The 23441-nt window shown below is 36.5% G+C and overlaps 1 protein-coding gene and 1 long non-coding RNA gene across 2 annotated transcripts in view; both read left to right on the forward strand.

Moving 5' to 3' along the window:
* Positions 1-21068, forward strand: part of dscama (Down syndrome cell adhesion molecule a) — a 171134-nt gene extending 150066 nt beyond the window's left edge. Inside the window, exons 18-33 of the mRNA XM_059352352.1 lie at positions 552-698; positions 4327-4482; positions 5840-5973; positions 7151-7304; positions 9508-9625; positions 9728-9891; positions 10718-10816; positions 10915-11103; positions 11808-12098; positions 13477-13653; positions 13746-13776; positions 13913-14028; positions 14697-14846; positions 16097-16294; positions 17176-17478; positions 20524-21068. Coding sequence (XP_059208335.1) covers positions 552-698; positions 4327-4482; positions 5840-5973; positions 7151-7304; positions 9508-9625; positions 9728-9891; positions 10718-10816; positions 10915-11103; positions 11808-12098; positions 13477-13653; positions 13746-13776; positions 13913-14028; positions 14697-14846; positions 16097-16294; positions 17176-17478; positions 20524-20903 — 2807 coding nt within the window. The 3' untranslated portion in view covers positions 20904-21068. The remainder of the gene's footprint in view (positions 1-551; positions 699-4326; positions 4483-5839; positions 5974-7150; positions 7305-9507; positions 9626-9727; positions 9892-10717; positions 10817-10914; positions 11104-11807; positions 12099-13476; positions 13654-13745; positions 13777-13912; positions 14029-14696; positions 14847-16096; positions 16295-17175; positions 17479-20523) is intronic.
* A 21-nt stretch (positions 21069-21089) lies between these two features.
* On the forward strand, positions 21090-22563 carry LOC131987177 (uncharacterized). The gene is made up of 2 exons (XR_009395740.1): positions 21090-21968; positions 22242-22563. It is a non-coding gene; the product is annotated as an uncharacterized LOC131987177 (long non-coding RNA).
* The last annotated feature ends 878 nt before the right edge of the window (positions 22564-23441 follow it).

The following is a 23441-nucleotide window of genomic DNA, read 5'->3' on the forward strand; positions in this document are numbered from 1 at the left end:
ACATGACATCAAACTCAGTCAAGTTGTAATTTTCATCATATTCTAATGTATTGAGATGCACCGTTATACAGATGTACATAAACATAAACATTTACACACACACAGTATATATAGCCCTATACATATACATGCATCTGCCCCGTCTAAGTATTAAGATAGATATAAGAACCAGTTAACTTAATATTCACTACGCATTTCCTGTTATCATTTTGGTCCGAAAAAAAGGGAGTAGGCTGAAGTATAAAATACTTATCTAGGCTTCCACTGGTACTCAACACTTCAAATAAGAAATTTTCTTGATATATAAAGCAACTTAATGGCAAATAAATATGTAGTATTTTTATTATTTAATTATTTTCTTATCCGTCAACCATAGTATATCATATACATAATTTCTCATTCTTGCTGCCACCAACTAGCTGTGAATGTCCTGTTGTCTGGTTTAATGTGTGAGGATCTACCACAGCCTAGTGGAGATCAGAGGGAGCTGCTACATGATGTTGGTCCTTTAGTTTCTCCTGAGAGTCTCTGTTCTGGTTCTGTCCCCTCAGTCCCAAGCCGTCCTCCAGAGAACGTCCAGGCCACCGCCACGTCCCCAGAAGTCATCTCTCTGTCCTGGCTGACTCCTCCCAAAGACGCTCTCAACGGGAACCTGCTGGGCTTCAGGGTCATCTACTGGGCCAACCTGCCTGATGGAGGTACACCTGGATTTATTGACTCCTTCTTTTTTTTTTAAACTTAAATTTTATTATTATTATAAATATTATTATATTTTATTATTCAGTTTTTGCAGCTTATACAGACATATATATATATATATATACAACTGCACATTTAGTCTGCTATTTTTCATTTGTGATCTGCTTCATACAGCATTAAAGTACATGAATCAGGTCAAATGTGTATTAATTATATGGCTAAACAAAAGTAACACCAACAAACAATAAGTAGTTAAATAATAAACTGTGTAAATAAAATTAGGAATTAGGGATTTTTTTCCAGTGTACCAGCAAATACAGGGAAGAAGATGTCTGTCAGCTCTGAAAATGTGGATGTAAACAATACCGGAAATTCTTTAAAAATCTGCTTTGCAAATGTTCTATATAGTAAATAAATGCACTCAAAACAGTTTATACATTCAGTTTATACTGAATATAAACATACTATTTGTTCGTTTGAATGAATCACTTATTATTATCCCACCAATATTTGATTTCTAAACTCTTCCTAAGTTAAAATATTAGTGTTGTTTAAAAATGAATATGAACGTGTTTTCTTTGCATTATTCCAGGTCTGAAAACATCTCTGCATCTTTTTCTGCCAATAAATGCTCTAAATGGCAATATTTTAATTTCAGATTTGAGAGAAATGTTGTCAGCACTTTATAGAATGAAACAGAAATGTCCATTTTACTCAAACACATAGCTATAAATAGTAAAACCAGCAAAACTGATCATTTTGCAGTGGTCTCTTCATTTTTTTCCGTAGCTGTAGAAGAAAATAGAAGAATAGTAAAAGAATAATTTTTATTATTATATATCACTTTCTCAAAATTATTGGTGAGGATATTCTGGGCAGCAATTGAATCGTTGTTTTATTACTTATAAATATAGAAAACCACTGTAGATTTCCACACAGAGGGAACTAGAGAGAATAACTTTAGTTGGGTCATAAATGCTTCAGTGGCTCCATCAGATGTGTTTGTTTGTTTGTTTACTGCTGACGTTTAGTCTTAATCTGAGTTTTTTTATCCAGTATTTTCTGCTTAACCCTCCTGTTATGTTGCGGGTCAAATTGACCCATTTAAAAATTTAAAAATTAAAAAAAAATAGTTAAAAGTATTTTTTCATAAAAATAAAAATAATAAAAATGTAAAAAACTATTTTTTTAAATCAATGTCATGTAAAACCATTCCAGTGTACATAAAAAAAAAGTTTTAACATGCATTTTTTATGAAAAACAAGTGAATTATCTTCATTGAACCATGACCTGTGAGAGGTAAAGAACACCATTGCACTAAATATTGATTGAAATGGTTAGTAATGGAGTTATTCATGAAATACAAACAATGTTTCTTGGGATTTTTTAGTTTCTGTTACTTTTGGATGATTAAACAGGTCAAACTGACCCACGAACATAATTGCTTTTCCAGGGAAACGAACATAACACGAGGGTTATGTTCAACCCTATGTTCTCCTTATGTTCTCAACCATAGAGAATATTTGAGGATGTTACATACTGCCAGGATGTGTAATATGTATATAGCATATGTATTTTGAGAAAAAAGTTACAAATTTATAAAAAAAAATCACAAATTAATGGTAAAAAGTTACAAATTTGTGAGAAAAAAATATCAAATTTATGACAAAAAAAAATCTTAAATTAACGGTAAAAAGTTACAAATTTGTGAGGTTAAAGTGGCAAATCTACGAGAAAAAATGTGCAGATTTATGAGATTTAAAGTGGTGAATCTGTGAGAAAAAAGTAGCCTTCTTCACTTTTTTTCTCGTAAATCTGTGACTTTGCGCCGATTTTCCACTTTAAATCTCTTAAATCTGCAACTTTCTTTATTGTAGATTTGCCACTTTAATCTAGTAAAAAATCATTTCTGGAAATATTATAGACGACCAAACAGAGAGACATGGGGACCTCATTTTAATATCCGCTGAAGTTACCAAATATAGTTCTTCGCCCGATAAAGGGTTAATGCTAAGGTTGTGAGCAAAAAATTGTGTAGAATAAAGTAATATGTTAATTACTGAAGCTAAAGAGTAAGCTAATGCTTGGTTACACAGGTGTATTGTGGGTATGTGAGTAGCTGGACTGCTGTCTGCATGGTCCTGCTGGAGTCAGACAGCATGCCATGCCATTGTCACATGCCGGTTTGTGTCAGTGGGATTGGTTGTGACAGCACGATTACCTTTGACCCCTGCACTGTCACATCATGTTGGCCTGCCTATAGAACATGAGGCTGCAGACTTGACAGCCAGCACTAGTCTGCATGGTAACAGTCTGCAGCTCTGTGGGTCAATGCTCAAAGTTACATCGTATTGGTCCTAAATGGTTTGGCTTGTCGTTAATGTAAATACTATATAGTTAACACTAGACACTCCACAATGAATGTGCATCTTCTGCACTGAAACTGTTGTACACTATTCTTGTTATACCACTCAGTCCCAGTGGTATAAATAGAGCCAGTCATCAGTATGAGAGCATGTTCTGTCAGTGACCAGTAGAGGGAGATACAGCTCTACATAACAAACACTGCTGCAGCTTGTATCAGCGCTCCAGTGTTTCTGGAATCTGCTCATTGCAGTTTACACTATTTTGTGTCTTTTTTGGTAATTTTGTGGGGTTTTTTTAAATAATTTTGTATCTTTTTCTAATAATTTTGTGTCTTTTTTAGTAGTTTTGTGTATTTTTGGGGTAATTTTGTGTCTTCTTTCGTCATTTTGTGTGTTTTTGTAAGGTAATTTCGTGTTTTTTCAAATTACTTTAAAAAAATACACAAAATGACCAAAAAAAGACATGAAATGACTAAAAAAAAGACACAAAATTACTGGAAAACACAAAATTACCTTAAAAAAACACAAAATTACAAAAAAAGACACAAAATTATTAGAAAAAGACACAAAATTACTAAAAAAAGACACAAAGTTAATAAAAAAAGACACAAAATTACCGGTAACAACAACACGGTAGATAATAAACGCTCCGGTAGCAGCTGCCTTTCTTTTGGTTAACGTCGTCATAGAAACCAGTGAAACAAAGCTCCAGCTTGTGGAATAAAGAGACCTTCTACACACAACACGGTAAAGTGCCATTCATATAAAACTCACATTTAACTTTCATATCAAGGTGGGGGCCACAAAATATCGTCACGAGGGCCGCAATTGGCCCGTGTGCCGCGTGTTTGACACCCATGACATAGAAGAAGAGATGCAGCCGGCCTGGAGAGAAAAGCGGGAGACAAAACATTGTTAAGAAGTCGTGTGGACAGGAAGTGACACAGAGACATTAATAATTCAGAGCCTAACAGCTGAGGGGAGCAGGTTGCCAGTCAAGGTTGCCACGGCAGCAGACCTTGGACGCAGGGTTGTTTAAGCTTTGTGATTGAATATGACATCATATCCAAGGCTGTGCTGTGACATCTACTTTTATGTATGTGTTCTGCTGTATAATACATTAGCTCCATGTTTGGAGCCGTGGCAGCTTGTCGTATCACTGTGGCTTTATTTACAGCAGAAGAACCTTTGACCTGACTCGTCCTCACTAAATCTGACTTTACTCCCTCCACTCTCTCCTGTCCTGTTTTCTGTCCGTCAGAGCTGGGAGAGATCAGGAATGTGACAACCTCTAAACCCTCTCTGGAGCTGGACGGACTGGAGAAGTACACCAACTACAGCATCCAGGTGTTGGCCTTCACCAGAGCTGGAGACGGAGTCCGCAGTGAACAGATCTACACCCGCACCAAGGAGGACGGTAGGAGGATTCAGTCACCTCTGCAAATACAATCACAAGGGCAGCAATCACATTACACTTGTTAAAGCGAACTAGTGTCTAATGCTGGGCTTAGACCAACAGATTTCCCCAGTCTCAGACTAAAAGCTGAAAGTCTTTAGTAAATCTAGTTTTACTGGAGTCACGGCGCTCCCGTCATCTCCATGGTTAGTTTAAGGTAGTAATCTGCTCTGTTTCATATCAGTCTTTTCCTAGTCTTGGTTTGGATCATATCAAACGAGTTTGATATTATCTCAAGTCTCAGTGACGTAACACAATCACCAACCAATAGATGAGCGGGGGAAAGGTCCCCGGTTCAGACCGGCCAGTAAAACCACTAACACAGGAAAAAGGAACATCACAATAATGCCTCAATAAAGATATAGTGATGTCATATATTTAGATGTTTCTTAGTAAAGAGAACAGTAAGGAGACCCAGTTAAAATGTATAAATAAATGTATACATAAATGTATACATAAATAAGTAATAAATAATCAATGATTAATGTATGATTAACTAAATGAAAGTTGATAGAGCTGATAAATAATTATTCAATTAAACACATTATAATTAAATAGGACATAAATGTTTATCATGAATTATTTTCTAAATGTTCCTTTCCTTTATTCTTCCTTATATCTATTTTTACTGTAAAATAGTCAACTTTTCATGTCAGAAAAACAGGAAACAGAAACAGAAAAACCCTTTTTCAGCTTTGTGAGGGGCATTTTGTGGCGTCTTCTCTTCTTTTTGTTGTTGGTTTTTTTTTCAACACCAACCACTGCACACACTAGAGCAGCTGGAGCCAAAAGCTGCTTCTCCTAAATTTAGTAAGTTTTTACTAAGAGCATGATGGGAGAAAACTGCTAAAAGAATCTAGTTGTAGTCTTGTAAATAGTTTCCCTGCAAGATTGACAGTCTGTCTAAAATCTCAGTGTGAGATTGAGACTCCAAATCTTTTCAAAGTCTTCTAATGTTTAGATAGCGTTGCTCAGACTGATGTGTAAGTTGTATTTGCTGCTGTAGGGCCTCAAGGAATTATAGTATCTTTACATTAAGTGGAGAAATGTCAGCTTTGCAGATTTGAGAATATTTTGCAGCAGTGTGTGAACCCCTGTGGTAAAAATGAGGCAAGTCAGCAGCAGCTTCTTAAATATTCTTATTAAGTGGAGAACTGTAGCTGTAACTTACATGAAGCAGGAACTCTCCTAAAATATGACTTTCAGCCGTCTGTTATCTCGCTTTATAATCAGTGTAAAAACCACCATAAAAGTCTGGGGAGTAATAATATTAACTTAATGTGGGAAATATATCAAGTGGATGATCTTCTCCTTCCAGTTCCTGGTCCTCCGGCGGGTGTGAAGGCAGCAGCTGCATCAAACTCTGTGGTGTTTGTGTCCTGGCTTCCTCCTCTCAAAGTGAACGGCATCATCAGGAAATACACCGTTTTCTGCTCCAACCCACACCCCACGGTAGGAACATTTAATATATATATATGTACAGTCATGGAAAAAATGATTAGACCAGCCTTGTTTTCTCCTTGCTTTCCTGTTCATTTAATGCCTGGTACAACTAAAGGTACATTTGTTTGGACAAATATAATGATAACAACAACAATAGCTGATAAGAGTTTAATTTAAGAGCTGATATATAGACATTTAACATGGTTTTCTTGATAATAACCAAATTCATTATGTCTATATATCAGCTCTTAAATTAAAATCTTATCAGCATTTTTTGTCGCTACCATTATATTTGTCCAAACAAATGTACCTTTAGTTGTACCAGACATTAAAATGAACAAGAAATTGAAGACAACAATGGTCTAATTTACAATGATTGTTTATATATATATATATATATATATATATATATATAGACAGTTTAACATTAGAGTAACTTTGTTAAGTTTAAAAACAATTTTGTATGTTGAATTGCTTGAATTTAAAATGAACTGATCATTCATCATCGTCAGCCAAACAGCATGGAGAAACACCATTTTTTTTTTTATGTTAAATGGTTTGGTAACACTTTACAATAATAATAATTATAAATGGTAAACAGATAGTTTATTAATGTTTAATCATCATTTATAAACCGTATATTGGCCATTTAGAATGGTAAATATATAATTTATTAATGTTTAACTAACTACATAATTTATAAATGGCAAATAGATGGTTTATTAATGTAAGTTTATAGTTACTTTACCAATAACAAACAATTAAATTATAATTAATAGTTTGTTAATAGTTTTAGTTGCACTCATTATAACATTTTTAACACCATATTAAGCATGTTAATGATTTTGAAATGATTCATATACCTTTAAGAAATTGGTTGAAAACATTTAAAGGTTAAATATATATAGCACTTTGTAAATGGTTAATAATTATCTATAAACATAAACATCATTTAGTTGGTTACCAGTGGTTTTATTCAGTGTTTTTTGACACACAGTATTGGTAACTAGGTTACATGAGTTGTTGGTTTTGGTGTATTAAAGGCATTTGTTGGCATTAAGGGAAACACAGAACATCAGCAGACTGATCCTTTGATATTAAATCAGCATTAAATATTGATGGAAAACAGGATAGTTTGATGTGCAGCTGCAGGTTCTGACCGTCCTGAATGTCTCCCTCCGTCCAGGTGAGCAGTGAGTTTGAAGCAGCTCCAGATGTTTTCTTCTACCGGATCCCCAACCTGAGCAGGAACCGACAGTACAGCATCTGGGTGGTGGCTGTCACCGCGGCAGGCCGTGGAAACGCCAGTGAGATCATCACTGTCAAACCCATGGCTGAGGGTAGGTGGAGCTACGCTCTGGCTCAAGAAAGCTGAAATAACTGTACTACTGTACTGTGTTCCACCTGTGGTCCATAATCAGATTTACTGATTTACTGGTAAATAATAAACATAGAAGTCTAAAGCAGGGGTCTCAAACTCAAATGACCTGGGGGCCACTGGAGGCAGTGTCAGAATGACCAAAAAAAGACACAAAATTACAATAAAAGACACAAAATGACCGAAAAAAAAACTAAATTACTTAAAGAAGAAACAAAGTGACCCAAAAAAGAAACAAAATGACCAAAAAAAAGACAAAATTACTAAAAAAAAGACACAAAATTACAATAAAAGACACAAAATTACCAAAAAAAACTAAATTACTTAAAGAAGAAACAAAATGACCAAAAAAAAGAAACAAAATTACAATAAAAGACACAAAATGACCGAAAAAAATAAATTACTTAAAGAAGAAACAAAGTGACCAAAAAAAGAAACAAAATGACCAAAAAAAGACAAAATTACTAAAAAAAAAAAAGACACAAAATTACCAAAAAGAGACAGAATTACCAAAAAAGACACAACATTATTAAAAAAAAAGACACAAAATGATTTAAAAAAAGAAAAATTTGCCCTAGGTAATAAATGCTCCTAGTCTGTTCTGTTCTATTATTTGTGAAATTTCTGCTTAACTGCTGAAATGTCTTCTGTGGTGGTGTAAACAGGCCTTAAATTAAAAGTCAAACCGGATCCCTTGTTTATTGGTATTACCCTGTTTCACTCTCTGACCTCAGCTCACTTCACCCATGTGGGTTTGTGAAAAAGCAGCTTATTCTCAGTGTCTCCTTAGAAGAAGACAGGTGGGGGAGCATGAGCTGAATGTAAATAACCCGTGTTTGGCCCTGTCAAAACTTTACATGCTTGGTGAGAGCTGATAAGCTGATCCATATGCTGATAGAGGCCCCGTGGTGTCTGGAGTCAGGACCCACAGCTCCTATCAGAGCCTCACATCCTGTCTGAGGTCAGGCTGATGGATGTCCCCTCTCCCCTGCTGCTCCACTCATCAGATGGAGAGACTGTGGCCCCGGAGCTTCTGAGGCTAAAGGGTGATACAGTTAATGACAACAGGGCGGCTAAATGTTAAAAAAAACTCTGAAATCATTTAGAAAACAACTACTGTACGGTTTTATCAAACTATCTACGTTAATCCAATAACTCCCAGTGTAAAAAAGGTGTTCTTAACCCTCTGGAGTCTCCAAAAGGGCCAAATCCAGACTTCTTCATGACATCCAGACTAGAAAACAAAGCAGCGTGGAGCCCTACTGTAAATTGACCTCTAAAGTTCTGGCTGTAAACTCCATGAGGCCAGTTTCAGTTTGATGATGATATACCAAGTAAAACTGGAGACAAGGTCAAATATATTTTGTACAAAATGATAGAACTGGATGGAACCTTCTTATATGTTATATTTGCAACCTTTGTTCACATTTGCAACATGTAAAATTCTTTATTGAGCATGATAGTGTTTTGAAAGTTAAAAAAAAGATTCAAAATAGCATTTTATGTTGGCCTTAAGGACTAAAAAAGACACAAAATGACCAAAAAAAGACACAAAATGACTAAAAAAAGACACAAAATGACCAAAAAAAGAGACAAAATGACAAAAAAGACACAAAATGACTAAAAAAGACACAAAATGACCAAAAAAAGAAACAAAAAGACACAAAATGACAAAAAAAAGAAACAAAAAGACACAAACTAACTAAAAAAAAGACACAAAATGACTAAAAAAGACACAAAATGACAAAAAGAGACAAAATTACCAAAAAAAGACACAAAATGACAAAAAAAAACAAAAAGACACAAAATGACTAAAAAAAGAAACAAAAAGACACAAAATGACTAAAAAAAGAAACAAAATGACTAAAAAAAGACACAAAATTACTAAAAAAAGAAACAAAATAACAAAAAAAGAAACAAAAAGACACAAAATGAGACGACAGAAGAAGATACTTTTATTTTTGAGTATCGATACTTTTGACAACCCTAATTGCACATGTCATACATGAATGTACATGAATATTAAACGATGTGGCTGAAACGACACGTCGCTATAATAACTACAAATGTGGGCAAACTGCACACAAATACACATTTGTAACACAACTACACATCTGTTACTGTGTCTCCTCTGTGGGCTGATGAAGCATGTGTGTATTTTGTAGCTCCGGCTCGGATCCTGACCTTCAACAGGACGGTAACGACCCCCTGGATGAGGGACATCGTGCTGCCTTGTAAAGCTGTGGGCGATCCGTCCCCGACCATCAAGTGGCTGAAGGAGATGTGAGTACATACAGAAGTGTTAACGTGTTGCACTAGATCATAATGTTTGTATTTCTCTTCAGAGTTACAGTGACACTTATTCTAAACACATCTGTGTTTCAGCAACGGAACCCCAGCACCTGTTGTGATTGACAGCCGGCGCAGCGTCCATGGTAACGGCAGCCTTGTTATCCGTACGGTGAAAGCAGAGGATTCTGGGAACTACACTTGTGTGGCCAGTAACAGCTTTGGGTCAGACAAGATCGTCCTCAACCTGCAGGTTCAAGGTAAGAGATCCAACATTTCTGCACCAACCATTAACCATTATACAGTCTATAGGCGTGTTTTAACCATAGACTGTATATAAATAATGGACGTAGTGACCGAGATGTTTGTTATGGAAAAAAACAAAAACGTTCAAATAAACTGTCAATAAGTGAAAATACAGTGAAAGGGTCGAAGTTATGAGACCAAACCGCTAAACGTCCTTTTTTGTATCTTTATAATGTTTTATATAACTTTATGGACACGTTGCCATGGATACGCATTGTTCTGCTACTCTCCTGATGACGGCTCGCCTTGTTAGTGACCTGTCAATCAAAGGTAGCCCCGCCCCAAATCATATGATTCTTTATCTTCTATTTTCTTCTAAATGGGGCCATTATTTACACTATTAACATCAAATTGAAAAAATTCTGAGGTTAAAAAATCAAGTGAGAAGTTTTCTCATTTTGCATTGAAATTAATGGACAGGAAAGCTTTTGCAGTCAAACTTAGCGCCCCCTGCTGGAATTTTCTTTAGAATGCAGCTTAAGGCACTTCCTGGTTTGCCTCCCTGCTCAGACCAGGAGGTTGCCACCTGGATTCCACTAAATACTTTTAGGCTCCGCCCACTAGTTAGTTCCCCTTGGCTTCTGTTCCCATACAACATCTTAGTTGTTGCGTTTTTGTTTTTGTATATATTTTTTGTCTTTATTCTATTTCACTATTTTTATTACCTAAATCTGTCTTTACTCTGTACTTGTGCTGCTGCAACAGCTGAATTTCCCCCACTGTGGATAAATAAAGGAATATTTTATCCTAAAATCACTTATTTGTGGTCTCTTCCTTCAGTTCCACCTGACCAGCCTCGCCTCACGGTAACCAAGACAACCACCACCTCCATCACTCTCTCCTGGATCCCTGGAGACAACGGAGGCAGCTCCATCAGAGGTCAGAGAGAGTCAGACACAACCCTCAACCTGTCTTTGTTTCTGTTGTTGTTGTTGTTTTGTCACCTGTTTGTTGACATTCTCTGTGTTCTTCTCCAGGCTACATCCTGCAGTACTCGGAGGATAACAGCGAGCAGTGGGGGAACTTCGCCATCAGTCCCAGCGAGCGCTCCTATCGGCTGGAGAACCTGAAGTGTGGAACCTGGTACAAGTTCACGCTCACGGCCCAGAATGCAGTGGGGCCGGGACGCATCAGTGAGATCATTGAAGCAAAGACTCATGGGAAAGGTAAAAAAAAACCTTGTAAAGTTTAAATTATATTACAGTTGATCATTTAGATTTTGAGTGATTTCTTTAACAGAAATCATTACATCATCAAAGTATTTTATTGTCATTTAATAGAATAAGAATATATATTTTTAGTGGGCATTGCAGTATTCATTTATTAGTTGATTACACTGTAAGGTTGTAATCTGATAAATACAACATAGTCTTCTACTTGTTTAAACACAATATTACATCATTTTAAAAAAAGAGGAAAGATGCCTGTTTTGAGAATAATTATGATTAAAAAAAAGTATTTTTTAGATGCTTTTTTTCTTATAATATTATTGGTTATTAAATGAACCAGTACACTGCAGAATGTAATGTATGTAATGTTACACTACATTTTCAGCCAATCATGATGCATATTTTATCAGTTAATTGACAAATATTGAATAGGTAACTACTTTGATTATCGTTCAAGCCATTTTTCACACAAAAATACCCAAAAGTCACACGTTTGGTTCCAAACGTTAAGGTTCATAGGTTTTTTCCTTATCTTCTACAACAAACAATCTGGTTTTATGATAACAGTCATCACATTATTTGCTAATGAAAATGATTGTTAGTTGGAGCACTACACTTCCTGTTGTTACTTGTAATTGCTGTTATAAGTTAGATCATTTTCAGGAAGCACTAAGCACCTCCACCCTGTTTTCTCCCTCCAGAACCTCAGTACTCTAAAGAACAGGAGCTGTTCACCAGCATCAACGCCACCCGGGTCAAGCTCAACCTGAACGGCTGGAACAACGGCGGGTGCCCCATCACCTCCTTCACCCTGGAGTACCGGCCTGTAGACTCGCCCACGTGGACCACGGCGCAGCGCACCTCCCTCACAAAGAGCTACATCCTGTACGACCTGCAGGAGGCCATGTGGTACGAGCTGCAGATGAAGGTCTACAACAGCGCCGGCTACGCCGAGAAGAGAGTCAAGTTTGCGACACTCAGCTACGACGGCAGTGAGTTAAACCTCTGAAGTCCAGGAGATTCTGGTTCAAATGTGTCAACTTCCTATGTATTCATTTCTGTCTCTGTTTAGCATCTTTCAGTCTGTCCTTACATCACATGCATGGCTCCTTTTTCTCCACACAAACTTCAATCAGTCAGATTTTTCATTTTATTTTAATTAACAAAGTAAAAAGCTGCCAGGAACCCAAAATACAAACAAAAGACACAGGTTTCTATGGAAATGTGCTTTTTTTTTTTTTTTTTTTTTTTCTTTACCATTTATACACACAAAAACAGCAGAAATAATAATAAATAATAAAACTACAAAACAGTCTATTTGCATGTAAATTAAAAATAGTAATAGTTTTCATTATAGAAAGATAATTCACATTTTAAAAATGTCTAGAAACATAATTGTCACACTGTGAAAGCCCCTATGAAACACTTTTGTCCCCATTAACTATACTGCCCTACAAAGACTAACTGCAGTAACTACATTTTTAGTCAAAATTGAGTTGTAAATAAAAAAAATGAACTCCTTGACGTCTGTTTTATCTTGTGACAAAGTTTTAGATTTCAATTTTGCTTTATTTCAGAGAAATAATGACATAAAAATTGCAGAAACTACAAATCAAACTCAAAACCAAATCTGATACAGTGCAGCCTTGTATTTCTTCATTGTGTTGAATAGTGAAGACAAGAATAATAGAAATTATATGTTTATTTGATAGGGAAATTATTACCTAGATAGTGATAAAGTAAACAAGTGAGATAAAATTATTTTAAGACTAAAATATAACATTACTGTATAATATTAAGTCTAAAATACACAAGTCTTTGAATAGAGTTGTTAAAAACTTTTAAATACACTTATGACAAAATCAATTTGAAAATGTTTATTCACTGAAAACAAAATATAAAAGCTGAAAGAAGACAACAACATTGAACTGCACTCTGTTTGTACATTACTATCAGAACCTTTTACAGCAAAACCAGAGTGCAGTAACTACATTTTTGGGGTCAAAGGTTTTTCTCAGTTTCACCTTTTGTGTAGTTACTGTAGTTAGGCTTTGTAGGGCAGTGTAGCATGCTGAGTGTGGCTACTTTTAGTACTTTGAGACAAAGAAGAATGAAAAACTTTTTTTTTCTGATCATGCTTGGGCTCCAGCTGATTGATGCTCCCTTGATGAATTGGGCCATAAAAAACACATTTCATAGTGATTGCAGTGGCTGTAGCTGGTGTGTGTGTGTGTGTGTGTGTGACTGTGCCACAGTTTTTTTTTAAAAACTGCTTTTTTGTTCCAATGACGAGTTATTTATCTTGGTAATAACCAAATAATTTGTAGTGCATCAGTATCTGTCATAACTCATCATGTGACTTCTGCACAGGTACAATCGCTCCTTTGGTGAAGGCTCCTAATGTGAGTGAGGACAACTCTGGGGGAGGGGAAGGTTTGAAGATGATGGTGACCATTTCCTGTGTGTTGGTGGGTATCGTTGTGATCTTCATCGGGCTGCTGGTGCTGAGGAGGAGGAGGAGGGAGCAGAGGCTGAAGAGGCTCCGAGGTGAGACGAGAGAGTTCGTCTAACACGACACATTTTAGCCTCTGATCTCTTCTGTTCATCAAGTAAAATGGTGTTTTCTCTGTTTTTTCCAGATGCAAAAAGTTTGGCTGAGATGCTCATGAGGTAATTTTGTTAGATAAATTAAGCTATTATTAAGACAAGTAACTTAATGTGCACACAGCACTGTCATAAAAAGAGGATTAATTACAACAGGTCTGATGAGTCTGATGAGGAAGTTTTTTTTCTGTTATCTCTCCAGTAAAAACACACGTCCAGCCGAGCCAATAAACAAACAGCAACAGACGCTCCGCATGCACATCGACATCCCCAGAGCCCAGCTGCTGATCGAGGAGAGAGACACCATGGAGACTGTTGGTAAGTGAAGAGACTCATACACTGTAAAAAAAACAACAACTGTTGTTTTTACAGTCTCTGTGACAGATGAAAACAGCTCTACAACACCAAAGTGTAGCAATCACATTACACATCAGTTTTAGAATTCAGTGTATAATTGCAAAAAAAAGTTTGATCATAAAATATGTTGTTTTTCCACAGTTATGTATGTAATATGTCACAAAGGATTAGCAAACGATCTATTTGATTTTCCCCCCACTATTTTTTAAATCACGTTATTATTTTTGTTTTATTTTAATGAATAGTTTATGTGATACTATTGTATGACATTTTTGTGACATTTTTCAAATAACATATTAGATTTTTTCGTTTGCTTTAATATAAACATTATGGCATACTATACTGACTTTTTTATGATTTACTAGATTGTGATTTTTTTCTATGAAATACCAAACTTAAATATTTTTAAGGACACTTACTAATAAATGGCAGATGTGGTTGCCAGAACTTTACCGTAATAAATACGTTGCAACTATTTCTTATATTACGGTAAAATGATGTTAGCACTGTTGATTTCATGTTTAACATTGTTTAGCAGTTTTTCACCGTAAAATCTACAGACATTTTTTACAGTGTCCAACAGATGAACCTGCTTATTGAAGTGCTGAGCCTGTTTTTGTATTTTCCAGATGACAGGTCCACTGTGTTACTGACTGATAACGACTTCGGGGAGACCCAGAAACAGAAGTCGTCCACAGTCACCCACACAGTCCACTACCAGTCTCTGTCCCAGGCCACCGGCCCACTGGTGGATGTGTCTGATGCCAGACCAGGAACCAGTAAGTCCAGTACGGACGCTTTTCTTAACTTCATAATGCATAAACTATCACACATGCTTTTGTTTCCATTTTAAAAGCAGTTTTTTTTACCTGTGGTGTCTGCTGAATGCCTTAATGTGAAATGAAGTGGAGTTTTCTTATAAACAGACGTTTCAAAACCAACATTAATTTTCTATCTTACATTAGTCACCAGCTTTCAGTCTTTCTTCACTGCCTTTGCTGGCATATTGGTGCATATATTACCACCACCTATATATTAGAAGTGGGAATCACTCCACGATACGATTTTATCCCGATACTTATTATTATGTTATTGTGATTTTAATCATTTTGCGATATGGTGAGTATTGTGATACAATATATTACGATTTAACTGTTTAACTGCATTTTGTGTCCACAAAATTAAATTCAATCAAGAATTTGGGCTTTTTGATCTTTCCTGCACATTTTGTTGTACTGTTTTTTTCTTTATGATTGCATGTTGTTGTTTTTTTAAGTGCAAACAACAATAAATAATAATGAAGATGTTTTTTCTAAATTCTCTGTGAGCTCTCAGGGCCCCGTACATTATTTATTTATTTATTTATTTATCCATTTATTTATTTATTGGGTCTCCATTAGCACCAGCATATTAGCATAGCTATTCTTCCTGGAGTCCAAACATTAGATCAAATTGTCCATTGTCTGAGATCATCAACAAAACAAAAACAACAACAACCGTCAATACAGTCACAACAAATATACAATCACAAACGCTAACAAACATGAACCACAGGACATGACGCAACACTTGTACAGTAAAATTAAGAGTCCATACACAACTTTTTCTAATATTACGGTAAAATGATATTAGCACTGTTGATTTCATGTTTAACATTGTCATTTTATTCCATATTTTAGCGTAAAAAAAAAAGAAAGTTTTTCCATCCAAAGAAACGCTGTTCTGCCATATAATTGACAAGAAAATACTTTATGAATGCGGTATTAATTAAATATTACAGTATATTTGTGTTAGAGATATAGTGTTTAGTACATTTAACAGTGAGAAAAAGTATTTTTACAAAAAATATATGCAAAAATTACAGTGATGGCTTGTTTTTATATTACAGTATATTTTTGCTACAAACACAGTGCCAGTGTATTGGTAACACTATACATTAACCAACTAAATGATGTGTATCGACAACAGACAAACATCAGTCCTTCCTCTGTCCTGTATAAACACTCGGCCCTGTCCTCCTCGTCCTCAGACCCCACAGCTCGCCGTACAGCCAAGGCCGGCCCGGCCGCCAGAAACCGCTACGCCAGCCAGTGGACCCTGAACCGCCCACACCCCCCGGTCTCCTCCCACACCCTCAGCACTGACTGGAGGCTGCCCACGCCCAGAGTCGCAGGTTCTGTCGACAAGGAGAGTGACAGCTACAGCGTCAGCCCATCTCAGGACACAGGTAACAACACACGAGGACTCTAAACACCACACTTTAACACGACGCTTCATCTCTAACAAGTCAGTAGCACTTGTCTGACAACTTCAACCCATAAGAACCCAGACACAGTTATCCTTAACCCTTAATAGGGCACCCATTGAAATACTTGCAAATTCCAAATTTCAACCCTAGAGAATACTGGAGGATATTACATACAGCCAGAATGTGTAAAAGAAACATAGGGACCCGAGGGAGGGGGTAATATTTTGAGAAAAAAGTTTACGAGATTAAAGTGGCAAATCTATGAGAAAAAAATGCGCAGCTTTATGAGATTTAAAGTGGTGAATCTGCGAGGAAAAAGTAGCTTTTTTTAAACTTTTTTCTCGTAAATCTGCAACTTTTTTCACGCAGATTCACCACTTTAAATCTCTTAAATCTGCAACTTTTTTTCTTGTACATTTGCCACTTTAATCTAGTGAATTTGCAACTTTTTTGTATTTGTATTTTTATTTTTATTCATATTTAATGAGATTTAAAGTGGTGAATCTGCGAGAAAAAAAGTGGCTTTTTTCCCCACTTTTTTCTCGTAAATCTGCAACTTTTTTCTCGCAGATTCACCACTTTAAATCTCGTAAATCTGCGACTTTTTTGCACAGATTTGGCACTTTAAATCTCTTAAATCTGCGACTTTTTTCGCACAGATTTGCCACTTTAATCTAGTAAATGTGCAACTTTTTTCTCGACCCCATTTTGATATCCACTGAAGTTACCAAATATAGTTCTTCTCCTGATAAAGGTTAAGTTAAGTTAAGTTGTCACCATGGGTTCTTATGGGTCAACAACAATAACTGTGCCACTCACTGTTGCCACTAATCCCTCCACTAACCTTAACCCCGGTCCAGACCGAGCGCGGAGCAGCATGGTGTCGACGGAGAGCGCCTCCTCCACCTACGAGGAGCTGGCCAGAGCCTACGAGCACGCCAAGATGGAGGAGCAGCTGCGCCACGCCAAGTTCACCATCACCGAATGCTTCATCTCTGACACTTCCTCAGAGCAGATGACAGCCGGCACCAACGACTACACCGACAGCCTGACCTCCAGCACGCCGTCCGAGTCAGGCATCTGCCGCTTCACTGCTTCCCCGCCCAAGCCTCAGGACGTCAGCCGGGTCATGAACATGGCCGTGCCCAAGGCCCACAGACCGGGTGAGGCCACAGACCTGTCCCGGCCTCCACCCCCACGCCATGCTAACCTTTATTACAGCTGGTTCACTTTATATACTATACAACCTGGTCTCACAGGAATCCGTGGAATAGCCACGGATTTGCTTAACTCAAAACCCATGGAATAGCCACGGAATCACTCAAATTTCCGTGAAACTGAAAATTTCGCTACAATGGAAATCGGATACGTCGTTTTGTAGTATTTGTAGTTTTTTCCACCAGTTTTCGGTCTCTTGGCCAATGAAATGCATCAGAATACATGTGGGAGTGTCACAATGCAACACATTTATTGAAGGTTTGGACAAATAAAATCAACTTCTTATAAAAGCCACATGTATAAGCTCTCAAATATAGGTTTTACATGCATTCTTTCCAGGCGTTTTAGGCCTAAATGGGTTAATGACAGTCATATCCCGTGGCTATTCCAACATACAAAGTGATTATGTACATTCACTGAGTGAATATTTATAAAATAAAACATATATTTCTTGCTAGAAATGTGATCAAAATCCATTTTTATGCAGAAACTAAATCAAAATATTGATTTTTTTTTCACTAAAAATGAGAGAACTGTCCGCCATGTTTTTTGTTCTGACCGCCGGGACCTTAAAAGTCACGTGACTTGGAACAAACCAATAGGAACAAATATCCATGGAATAGCCACGGGATATGACTGTCATTAACTTGCATTGTAGCGGAATCCGTGTCAGTTTCACGGAAATTTGAGTGATTCTGTGGAAATTCCACGGATTTTGAGTTAAGCGAATCCGTGGCTATTTCACGGATTCCTGTGAGACCAGGTTCATACTATACTATAATATGATAACACTCATTCTTACACTTTAACTTCCTGTCTAATATTGATATCCAACCACTAACTGTGACTTTAATACCAACAGTCAAGTGTTTATAAACTCATTCAAATTGATGATTTTATCAGTTAAGTTAGGCATAAATTTATTGCTCAGCTATTATTAAGACAAGTGACTTAATATGCACACAAACAAAATACATTTGATCAAATATATTAAGTTAAATGAAATGACTACAGAATAATTTATTACAGTGTATATACTGTCATATAAAGAGGATTAATTACCACAGGAGGAGAAAACTTATCCATCGCCAGAATAGAAGCTAAGAATGTAAGATTAGAACATAAAAACACAGAATTACAAACATTTTTTGAAATCTTGGGCTATTATGTCCTTTAAAAAATCTGTTATCATTTTTTTACCATGCCATGTTGGTTTTTTCAGCGTTACCTCACCTATATGTCCTGATAATTCATTGTTTGTTAACAGTGAAATAACTTATTAAACAACCTTTTATTAATGGTTGTTACCAGATATTTTCCCCACGGCCGGAGTGCAGATAAGTGGTTCAGGATAATGATAATAATAATAAAAAATAAAAAAAGATGAATATTAGCAGATATTTGTTAAAATGATTGTAAATCCTCATATGATATTAATGTTGTATGGGTGATAGAGTGAAGGATGAGGCATCAGTTATATTAGAGGAGGTCAGAGTCAGAGCGAGGACAGCTGTCATATCTGTATGATCATACAGAATAATCTCCAATGATTTATTGCTTTGATAAACTGACAATACATTTTTTTCATCACCTATGAAGGTGAGTAAAATACGCTTTTTACGACCAAGTCTCCTAAAACACTGATGGAGCTCGTCACAGCCAAGATTAAAATAGTTTTGGATTTTTCATCAGTTATAGTTTTAATTTCATTGTCAGTTTTTCTTTTCAAATTCAGTTAGTTTTAATTAGTTTTTAGAGTGAGCTTGCAAGTTTTAATTAGTTTTTATTTTTTGGACAATGCTTAATTTTAGTTTAGTTTTTATTAGTTGTGACTCTTTATATAATAATCACCTTTATTTTGTTGCAAAGTATAACAATAAAACTATGATCTTTTTTTGTACAAATTTGATCTAGCTTCCAATCTTTTGGCCTGTAGTGTATATATATATTTTTTTTTTAACTGCATCGATATATGCGACATATGCGTCTAATTCCATATCACATTTAAAAATATATCGATATATTTTTTATATCGATATATCGCCCAGCCCTACTTAATTTATTTCTGCAGTGAAATTGGTTTGCTAGATGTGACTTTATTCAACTTTATTAATGTTGCCCAACAATATTCACCAAGTAAAGTTTATTTATATAGCACTTTTCACAGATCAAACCCTAGTAAGGGCTGCATTTATATATAAAAAAAAGAAAAAAAATTGATCTGTATCGATATATGAGATATATGAGTCTAATTCCATATCACATTTAAAAATATATCGATTTTTTAATTTTTTTTATATCGATATATCGCCCAGCCCTACTTAATGGTCTGCAGTGAAATTGGTTTGCTAGATGTGATTTACACACAAGACTTTATTCAACTTTATTAACGTTTATTTATATAGCACTTTTCACAGATAAAAGCCTAGTAAGGGCTGCATTTATATATAAAGAAAGAAAAAAAAGTTGAACTGCATCGATATATGAGATACAGTACAGGCCAAAAGTTTGGACACACCTTCTCATTCAATGTGTTTCCTTTATTTTCATGACTATTTACATTGTAAATTCATCAAAACTATTAATGAACACATGTGGAATTATGTACTCAACAAAAAGTGTGAAATAACTGAAAACATGTCTTATATTCTAGTAAGCAAAGGGTGGTTACTTTGAGGAATCTTAAATACAAGACATGTTTTCAGTTATTTCACACTTTTTTTGTTAAGTACATAATTCCATATGTGTTCATTCATAGTTTTGATGCCTTCAGTGAGAATCTACAATGTAAATAGTCATGAAAATAAAGAAAAACGCATTGAATGAGAAGGTGTGTCCAAACTTTTGGCCTGTACTGTATATGCGTCTAATTCCATATCACATTTAAAAATATATCGATTTTTTTTTATATGGATATATGGCCCAGCCCTATGTCATGTGTGCTATGTGTTTCCTCCTTTACTAACTGTGTTGTGTGTGTTGTCCTGCAGGGGGCGAGTTGGTCCACCTTCCTCCGTACCTGCGCATGGACTTCCTGTTAAACCGAGGCATGTCCTGCTCGGGCTCCTCCAGGGGGACAGCTAGCGGGGAGCGGGCGGCCATGGGCCAGGCCTGTCTGGAGCCCCAGAAGAGCCGCTCGCTGAAGCGGCCCTCCCGCATGGCGCCCCCGACGCCCACGGAGGCCCCTCAGGCCAGCAGGGACCCAGTGGCCCAGTGGCAGCCTGGCTCCGCAGCCACGCTCCCCCACAGAGAGGGCTCGGAGCTGGCCCAGGCCGCCAAGCTCAGCACCTCCCAGGAGTCCCTGCTGGACTCGCGGGGACATCTCAAACAGAGCAGCAACCCCTACGCAAAGTCCTACACGCTGGTATAACAGCAGGGGCTCCTAGGGCGGGACTAGAACTCACTCTAACACTGGACTTAACACTCAAGTGCAGTAAACTGACTTTCACCACGCAGTTCTGTATATACGTCCCCCCCCCTCCAAGGGCGGGTCACTTTTACTAATCTCCTTTTATTTATTTTAGAGCTTTTTTCTTTTATCTCTTGTTTGTATTTCTTTTTTTTTTTTTTTTTTTTTTTTTTCCGTTTCACTTGAGAAAAAATTCACTCATCGGAAACGACTCCAGCCGGAGTTTTTTGCCAAACTAATTGAGTAACGAGGGAGCATTATTTATTCTTGATTATTGTTAATTCTTTATGATTAATCAGTGATTATTAATTGTTAGTTGTCAGCTATTAATGATCATTAATTATTGATTACCAAATGATCTATTATCACCATTACTACGATGTTTTCATAAGAAACCCGGACATCTTTTTGTTTTTCTGGAGTGGAAGATGACCATTTGGAGTCATTTTTTTCCTATGGAATATCCTTCTGAAATACTGAATGAAACTTGGGAGAAATCTTGGAATGAAAGCAATTGACACCAGTCCAAACTTTTCAGCTGCTCTCAAATTGTTACTTTTTTTGAAGAAAAAAAAAATCTATTTCCTATGGATGCATGGGGACTGACCAATTAAAAGACAATGAGGATTACGATCGTGGCTGGACAGCCCAGTCGAGCATTTTGTCACACTATGAAATGATCCAATGTGAAGATTTATTATTCTTATTACTATAAATATATATATAAAAAGAGAAATCACTTTTATTTGTGGATATTACAGGGAAGAATTGATTTGGTTAATAAAGTCCTTAGTCATGTTTGCACATATCTCGTTTTAATTAGGAAATGGAGTCTCTGTTGATCTTTCTCTGTGTCCCATTCTCTGATGGTGCAATATGAAAAAAGATATGAAAAGTATAAGAAAACTATTGCTCTATACTGTACTGTAATGATGAAAAATAATATGTTGTGAGTATACTTACAGGGCCGGACGCACTCCAGCTATGTATTCAGGTGTAGTTTACCACTGCTTGTTTGCCAGGGTGGTAAATGATGTTAGCTAGAATAGGGAGGGTTTAGAGAAAACTAATGGTTTGCACTTCACAACACCCCGACTCAAGTGTGTCCAGATAGATCCCCTTACTCTCAGTGCACTAGGTAGAGTCTTCAGGGCTCTCACTCTCCTCAGTAGATTTACTGTTGCTGCATTGCAGTGATGCTCCTCTACAGGGAAAAAAAAACGTGAGACAATCCAGCAGAATCCCCCCTTCAAACCAAACCTATAATGTCTATGGGAAATATCTAAAAAAAAAAAAAAGAAAAAAATGTGGATATACGTAAGAAGCTGTTTTTTTGTTTCCTGTCTACCCTGGCCCATTTCTGTTCTTTCTGTTTCTTTGAGTTTTTAGCCTGAAGGGAAGAAGAAGAAGAAGAGTTTGATCCAAAATGCTGTGAGGTCATTATGTCAGTTTCTATGATTAGTTTCTATGATTAACTGTCTTCATTATGATTATACATTTTAACGGAATAAAAAAAATGTCACTTTTTATTTTTAACATGAGTGTTCACCATGGTGGCACTGGAATAAAGAGAAACTAACACAAAGTTCAAATTTGATTAATAAAATGGCTGTTCCCCAAAGTGTCCTCCACGGGTTTGACATGAGTGAGTGGTGGTGGTGTGGAGGCGGAGGCTCTGCTCTCTGGCTGCTGCGTGCTTTATGGATCTCAGCAGGAGAACCCCAGTCCTCGTCTTATTGTCGTCATGACGACAGCAGGGGGACGTCCCAACAGGAGTCACACCGTATCTCAGCAACGAGACATTTTAACCCAGAAGAACCCAAATAAGACGTTACTTTCAACGTTACTCATCTAGCATTAGCTAACGGTTAGCCTAGGGGAACCGTTAGCCAATTAACTGCTCTGTTTTTGACTCTCTTTTTTTTTAAACACAGAAACATTCATTAAAATTGCATTAAATTCTTTTTTTTTTTTTTATCAAAATCTGTCTGTATCAAAAGTGCAATGCTGAATGGTAATTACAAAGACATGGGGTAGACATGAGTACAACAATTAGCACCAATGTGTCCAGATAGATATGGATTGGGTAATATAACTTAAAGAGAAACAAAACACAGAAAACAAACAAACAGAAAACAAAAACAAAACAAAAAATACAACCAAATGTAACGAAAATATAACAAACAAGTAAAATCTTCATATGTAAAATATCCCTCCTTAGTCACTGCCAATGAATTGCATTAAATTCTTAAATTCCATTGTATTTAAGGTGACCATGCTAGATGAAGAAGGACCACCGTGTTAGGAGAATGGTAATGTTTCCTGTTTGGGTAAAGATGACTCTCTTTCCGCTTCCGGAACCGTTGGAGCTGTTGGACTTTATAACGGTTCTGACACATTCTAGTGCCAACTGCCAGGGTTCTATTATCCCACTTAACCCATAAGAACCCACGGTGACACCCGAGTAACAAACACTTTAAATCTTCTAGAATCTCCCAT

Source organism: Centropristis striata, chromosome 15 (genome assembly GCF_030273125.1).
Source record: "Centropristis striata isolate RG_2023a ecotype Rhode Island chromosome 15, C.striata_1.0, whole genome shotgun sequence".
Taxonomy (NCBI): domain Eukaryota; kingdom Metazoa; phylum Chordata; class Actinopteri; order Perciformes; family Serranidae; genus Centropristis; species Centropristis striata.